Below are 7,371 nucleotides of genomic sequence, written 5' to 3'. Positions count from 1 at the left end.
TTTAATAAGTTTTTTATTGTGAAAATACTGTACAGAGGGGTTACAGTTACATGAGCAAGGTAATGAGTACATTTCTTATCCAGCATTGTTGCTTCCTCCTTTGTTTTCCCCCTACCATCCTGTCCCTCACACCTCCTCAACTACACCCCCTCCCCAAAACCCCACCCACCTTACTCCCATCCACCCCCCCACCTCCTGCCTAAATTGTAAGGTTCATTTTTTGACATAGCATCTTGTACATCTCATTGTTGCAATGGGTCAATCTGTATCCCTATTTAAACATTTTGTTTTTTTTCCTTTCCCTTCCCCTCCCCAAATTTGAGGAGAGCCTGTGGTAAATATTTTCTCTGCTTCAGATGGTCACTTAGGTCCAACTTAAATATCTTCTCAAAGTATTCACCCATTCCCAACAAGATCCTCAATTGTCCCCTATCATATCTTGTTCTGATTGTCAAAATGACAATAATTATATTCTTGCCTATTTTAAATCATTTTTTTACCTTAATGACAACAAAACTTCCACAGGGAGCAAGAATACTATTCTGATCCACTGCGGCCACCTCAGTGGCTCCAATTGTGCCTAGCACATTAAGGGGATGTAACAAATACTTGCTACATCAGGAACTTAAAGTGTAGGTTCCATTCTAACATCAAACAAGAACAAAATTTGTATAATCAAGTATATAAACAAATTGTTTTATTAAAAACAGATGTCTTAACGTAGGAAACCATATTATTTTCAAACACTTCTAGGTTAGCAAATACAAAATACATTTACCTTATAATTACATCATAGGAGTCTATTTTTTCTCCTAATGTCTTGTTCTTCAAAACCCCTCCATTACCAACCACCACACACTTTTTACACGGCACACTTTTGAGCAAAACGACAAGTGACAGACTGAGTAATCTTTCTCAAAATGGAGTTATTCCAAGAATTTATCCCTAGTTTCAATATTCCAATGACAAATTTCACTTGGTACACACACTGAAAAAGAACCAACTGACAGGCCTAGAGATGTATAGAAATACTCAACACTCCAGAAAAGATATTCTATTGGGAAAGTATATCATTTTCAACAAATACTAATTCTTGGTAGCTTGTACACATTCTTTCATTTGATTCTCATAACCACCCATTGAGTTGAATAAATCTGCTATTATATTATGCAAACAAAAATAGAAGTAAGACTATTATATAACATTTCAGAGTTACACGCCAAAGAGGTGGAAGTAGCATTTGGATCCAAATGTCTGTAGTACTAAAGCACTCCTCTTTCTGCACGCTGATAAAATACAAGTGTGTTTTCTATGAGAGGCGCACACATTTTTGGCCAGCACTGCCCACTCCTCTGACAGTGTACCTCTGGCTTTCTTTGGCATCTCATATGTGGAGAAATAGGGTACATACAGCATTCTGTATCCTGCCCATGCTCACTTCAATTTCCCAAACATGAGTGAGTCGTTGGCACTTAACCAAAACAAATTAAAAGTTCACTCTGTGTTCCTGGCAAAAAGCCTTAAATGAGGAGGCCACATAGGGAGACTTCCCCTTGCTGTGATCAGCCTAGAGTCGGGTAATACAGTGTTGTCCCCTAGCAACATGGCCCTGACTCATCCATCTCCTAGCTTTTGGCACCACCAGCCCACTGAGCCTGGAAAAATGACACAATAAACCATCTCCTTCTCCTCTAAGGGACAGATTGTTAGAATTCAAGACCTTAAGGTTTTTCAAAAATTAATAAGCAGCAAAACTGTACAAATGCTGTATTTATTACACTAATTATACTATTATTTATATTATTTGTTCAATTACTTAAAGAAAAAAAATTGAAAGCAAAAAAACAAAAAATCTCACACTTTTCTGCCCAGTCTGGCTTTTAACCTAGAACCTCATATCTTAGCCTCCTGAGCAGCTAGGATTAATGGCTTGAGCCATGATCACATGGCTAATACCTTTGTTAGTGAAGTTCATGAAACACAGTAGCCTGGTGTTAACTCTGCTTTGGAAAATAAGGAATCTGAATCTATGAAAGAGCAACAAAAGCAACACATACGAAAGATACCCTGACTGCAAATGTTACAGAGCTAAGTTTCCTAACTGATTTCAGAATCCTGAGTGACACAGAAACAAATGGAGGCCAGAGAAATGACGCAGAATGACGAATAAAAATGACTAGCCATCAGGCTTGTGTGGTCTCTTTAACAGAACTTAACTGCTTTAAAAAGTGCTTCTCTAGTCACCTGGAATAAGGCAACATTTCCCATTTACTTTCCAGAAAGATGTGAACTTAAAACTGAGTCCTTTCCACAGTTAACAGTCATAGCTGGTAAATATTTGACAACCAGTACCGGGAGATCGGGAGGACAAGGCGAGAAGCTCTGGTGTAGGGTTTGCCAGTATCCATGATATAAATACTCCCTTCGTGACTAATTTCAAACTTCCTCCTTGCAGGGACTGCATATGGAGCTGCAAAGGCATGTATGCTGGTACAAAACACATGACTAGAAGCAAGTATTACATACTGTCTGGGAGATGTGCTTATAAAGGAGAAAAGTCTGAAGGGTAAGGCATGTCTTTCTTTCCATCTTCCCCCACGGATACAGGAATACAGATGTGACTAGTGGAATTTAAGGCAGCAGCTGTGTCCTAAGGACTGGTAGCATCACTACAGAGAAGCCTGTTGGGAGCCTACGAACTCCACGTATGTGAGGACCAGGAAAAGGAAAACTCCCATCTTGGAAACACAACTGACATTCAGGTTTTTGCATTCACAGGGCAATCATCCCCAGCTGAGAGCATCATGCTACTCAAGATACCTGAACAAAACCAGTAGAACCTTAAAAAATTCAAATGTGAAAGAGCAACTAATAGGCATACCTGATCTTTGGGCAAGAGGGGAAAGTCTGCCATTTTCCATTTCACTGAGACCTGATAACTCTAGACAACTCACATTCTCACACTGGTAAAATACGCCTTCCTGTTTGCTTTGCTTTGCTTTGTGTGTGTGTGTGTGTGTGTGTGTGTGTGTGTGTGTGTGCGCGCGCGCGCATGCACGCCAATCTTGGCTTCAACTCACTCAGGGCATAGGAACTTTCCCTGAGCTCTTTTGCTCAAGGTTAGCACTCTACCACGTGAGCCACAGCCCAACTCTTTGGGCAATTAATCGGAGATAGAGTCTCAGTCCTTCCTGCCCATGATGGCTTTAAGCTGCAATCTTCAGATCTCAGCCTCTAGAGTTGCTAGGATTACAGGCATGAGCCACCAGTGCCCGGCTCAAGAAGTTTATCTTTAGTAATACAATTGCTATTGGGTAATCTTGACAACAAATTTCTCTAAAAAATAAATACACTCTAGTTAGAATACATATATAGGTTTTTCTTTTTTGTGGTACTGGGTTTTGAACTCAGGGCAGATAGGATCTGGCATTAACAATGAGAGCCAGCCTGGACTGTGATCTTCCATTTCACACTTCCTACAGAGCTGGGATAACAGGTATATGTCACCATTCCCAATTTTTTTTATTGGCTGAAATAGTATCCCATGAACTACTTTTTACTTCAGCTGCCCTCAAAGTACAATCCTCTTTCTCTCTGCCTGCCAAGTGGCTAGGATTGCATGTGTGAACCACTGTGCCTGGTCAATAGTCAGCCTTTTTAGCAGGTAAAACAGAAAGATATGGGAGCACACGAAGGATCCATGAGAAGGTATAGAAAATAGCCCATAAAGAGAGGCTGGGAGCTGATTAATCCTTAAATAGAAATAACTTAAAAATGATTTTCATGGATTAACAATGTCCTGGCTTAGGACTAACACTGTTCATCATTAAACTCTGCAAACCCTTGAGCAACCAAGTTATGCAGCTTCTAGATTCATTTTATTATTATTATTACTATTATTATTTCAACTGTCATACAAACAAATAGAAGTTTTAGTCATGCATAAATGCTATGGAATTTCTTTAAGTAAATACAGCTCATAATCTTAAGGTACACATTTTGAATTTAGAAGGAAAGAGAGGAAGTAAACTCACTTGTCATACTCATCAAAGAGATCACAACTCTGCAGTTTTGAAAGAGCAAGTCGAAAATATTCCGCTAGAAAATAAATGGGAGTATAATGACTAAATAGTAAAACACATTGCTTCCTTCCCTACAAGCCCATTTCCAACTTGCCTGACAACATTTAATCTGTGAAAAATCAGCCCTACTGCTATAATTATCCCACACTATTCACTAAGCATATTCAAAAAGACTCAATGCTCAAAGATTCCTCCTGTAAAGGGATCACATACTTAATCTGAAAACCAGCATAAAAAATAACTTAAAATTTCATAGTATCAGATGATTCTCAAATTGATTCTAAAATAGAAATCAATGGTAAGTATAAATCAATTAAATGCTAACATTCTCTGGAAAACATTTTTAAAACCTATACACACACACACACACACACAAAACCTATACACACACACACACACACACACACACACACACACACACACACACACACACACACACACACCCTGCCCGTATCAGATGATTCTCAAATTGATTCTAAAATAGAAATCAATGGTAAGTATAAATCAATTAAATGCTAACATTCTCTGGAAAACATTTTTAAAACCTATCTACACACACACACACACACACACACACACACACACACACACCCTGCCCCACCTTACCCAGGATCCATTGTAAATCCATTGTAAAAGGAATATCTAACTCACAAAATTGTAGATCATTTCTTAAGATTTAAGGTCTCACCCAAAATAGAATTTTTATTTTTTTCTTCCAGGTACTGGGGTTTATACTCAGGGCCTCCACTTTCATTTGGCTTTTTTCTATTTAACATGAGTTCTCTACCACTTAAGCCACACCTCCACTTCCAGCTTTTTGATAATTAGAGATATGAGTCTCATGGACTTTTCTGCCTGGGCTAGCAAAATCCACAATCCTCAGATCTCAGCCTCCTGAGTAGCTAGGATTAGAGGCGTGAACCACTAAAACCCTGCCCCAAAGCAGAACTTAAAGCCACATAAACTATCAATTTTCAGCAAACAAGGGAAAGTGTTTTGTTATTTGTTGGAATAAATCCTCTACTTTTGATCAAGGATATAGTGCTTGCTGGTTGAAATAAAATAAAACTCACAGATAAAAAGATGAAATGAGTAGCTTTAGGGTGGTTTTGCTGATTCTAACCCAGAATAAAGCGAGGCATCAGAGCTCACTCAGGATACCCTGTGTCAGAACAACACCAAAATGCAGTTTCTCAATAACAAAAATCTAACTTTTGGATTTGTTGACTATACAGCATCAAAAGGAGTAAGTATTTATATTTTAAAATTTATTTCCTTTGATCCTAACCCAAAAATCACTCCCTTGGGAATTATTAGCAGAAAGATTAAAAGGCCTTAAAATTATACAAACATGTGGTTCTCATCACAAATCACTCAAATTTACCAGGGCAGAGTAAGAATAACACTACTGACCTGTTGTTTTTATCCCATAGGGCAAATCAAACTTATCACTACCATGTAAGGAAGCAATCTTTTTAAAATCAGATGCACACAGAAAAGGGTGAAACTGAGGACACCTGGAAAGGATAAAGGATGATTTTGTTAACTTCCTACTGCATTTGCAGGCATTCAAGATCACAACTACAAAAAACAAACAAACTGCATTATACGATTCATGTTATACAATTGTTTTTTAAAATGTTTAAAAACAATTTATAGTATTTAACCAAATAGGATGTGCTGTGGATCTAATCACTAGAATGGAAACATTTTCCAGATACTGGAACCAAAATTACAGAAGAGATGGGGTACAAACAAAACTTAAAAACAACACCAAGTGATAAAATGATAGGCAGGAAGAATACAGGTATCACTGATAAACCAGTCCTAAATTGAAAAATATGCAGCTAGTTATACACATATTTCAGCATGTCACATTTTTTTCTACATATATACTTAAATATAAAACAGACATTAAAAGTTAGATGCAGCTGGAACTCAACATCTTCCTAATATCATTACATTAAAATTTATTCAAGAACAAGGGTTGCAGGAATTTATCTTCCTACTGCCTGTTTTGCCCTGAAGGCTGCTACCTCCTTCCTGAGAGGGAAAGTCTGAAGAAAGTCAAAATAGTATCGATATTTTCTTTTTTCTTTTCTGTTCTTTTTTTTTGTCAGTTGTGGAGCTTGTACTGTGGTCTTGGTCACTGTCCCTGCACTCTTCAGCTCAAGGCAAGCGCCCTACCACTTGAGCCACAGCACCACTTCTGGTTTTCTAGTAGTTTATTGGCAGTAAGAGTCTCATGGACTTTCCTGCCCAGGCTGGCTTTAAACTGTGATCCTCAGATATGAGCCTCCTGAGTAGCTAGGATTATAGGCGTGAGCCACAGGCACCTGGCGAGCATCTGTATTTTCTATTTTTAGTGCCTGGCACAGAATACAAAATCAAAATATTGTGATTGAATTTCAAGTCCAAAACAATTTTATAGGATCATTACTTTTAGAATGACTATTAATTTATAATGATTCCATAAATAAGACTTTTTTATTATTAAAGGGATGGAAGAGGTCTTTTAGTTCATATTAAAATGCCATTTTCATCTACCTGAAGGACTAGATGCTACTTATATGTTGCAGGAAAGATCGAGCTAACTTTTGCCACAGCCCTACATGGGCATCATCTTTCCTGCCCCATCAGCTTTGTGCTTGTTCTGAAAAATGCAGGTGGAAATCATAGTGATCAGGGGCTTTAGAAAGCTGAAAAGCTAAATGGAAATAAACAATGTAGATCAACAGCAAAAGAGCTGCCCTTTGACCCAGCTTTGTTACTCAGGAGTCACCAACCATAAGCAAGTCATAGGAGCTGGATGACAAGCAGACACTGCATTCATGAGAAGGGAATGAGGTGAGAGACCAGCCATCCTTGCCTTGGATATGATTCATTTTCTAGATTTATCTGTAACAGCCGGCTGCCTCTAAGGCAAACCATCCTGCAAAGGTCATTGCTTTTTTTTTTAATATACTACTATTTTGTGTGTGTGTGTGTGTGTGTGTGTGTGTGAAATGACTCCAATAGACTCCAAATAGACTCCAAGCAGCAAAGTCCATGAGACTCTCCTGTCCAACTACCCACCAAAAAGCGGAAAGTGGGGTTGTGACTTAAGTAATAGTGTACTAGCCTTCAACAAAAATGCTCAGGGACAGTGCTCAGGCCTTGAGTTCAAACCGTAGGACTGGTCAAAGAAGAAAAGAACTGGATAGAAAGTAAAGAAAGGAAAAAAGAAGAGGAGAGGGGAGTGGATGGGAGGAGAAGGGAGGGGAGGGGTGGGGGAGAGGGGAGCTGGGCC

At 38.6% G+C, this 7,371-nt stretch overlaps 1 protein-coding gene across 8 annotated transcripts in view; it reads right to left on the bottom strand.

The window, feature by feature from the left end:
- Window positions 1-7,371, bottom strand: part of St3gal6 (ST3 beta-galactoside alpha-2,3-sialyltransferase 6) — a 61,197-nt gene that overhangs the window by 11,044 nt on the left and 42,782 nt on the right. For all 8 annotated transcript variants that reach the window (XM_013024158.1, XM_013024161.1, XM_013024156.1 and 5 more), the window contains exons 5-7: window positions 5,496-5,599; window positions 4,035-4,098; window positions 779-874 (exon numbers count right to left, since the gene is read on the bottom strand). In XM_013024158.1, the coding sequence (XP_012879612.1) occupies window positions 779-874; window positions 4,035-4,098; window positions 5,496-5,599 (264 nt within the window). The remainder of the gene's footprint in view (window positions 1-778; window positions 875-4,034; window positions 4,099-5,495; window positions 5,600-7,371) is intronic.

The sequence above is a fragment of the Dipodomys ordii genome, unplaced genomic scaffold (genome assembly GCF_000151885.1).
Source record: "Dipodomys ordii isolate 6190 unplaced genomic scaffold, Dord_2.0 Scaffold73, whole genome shotgun sequence".
In the NCBI taxonomy this organism is placed as follows: Eukaryota; Metazoa; Chordata; class Mammalia; order Rodentia; family Heteromyidae; genus Dipodomys; species Dipodomys ordii.
Note: the sequence above shows the minus strand (reverse complement) of the source record. Positions and strands in the feature narration are given on the sequence as shown.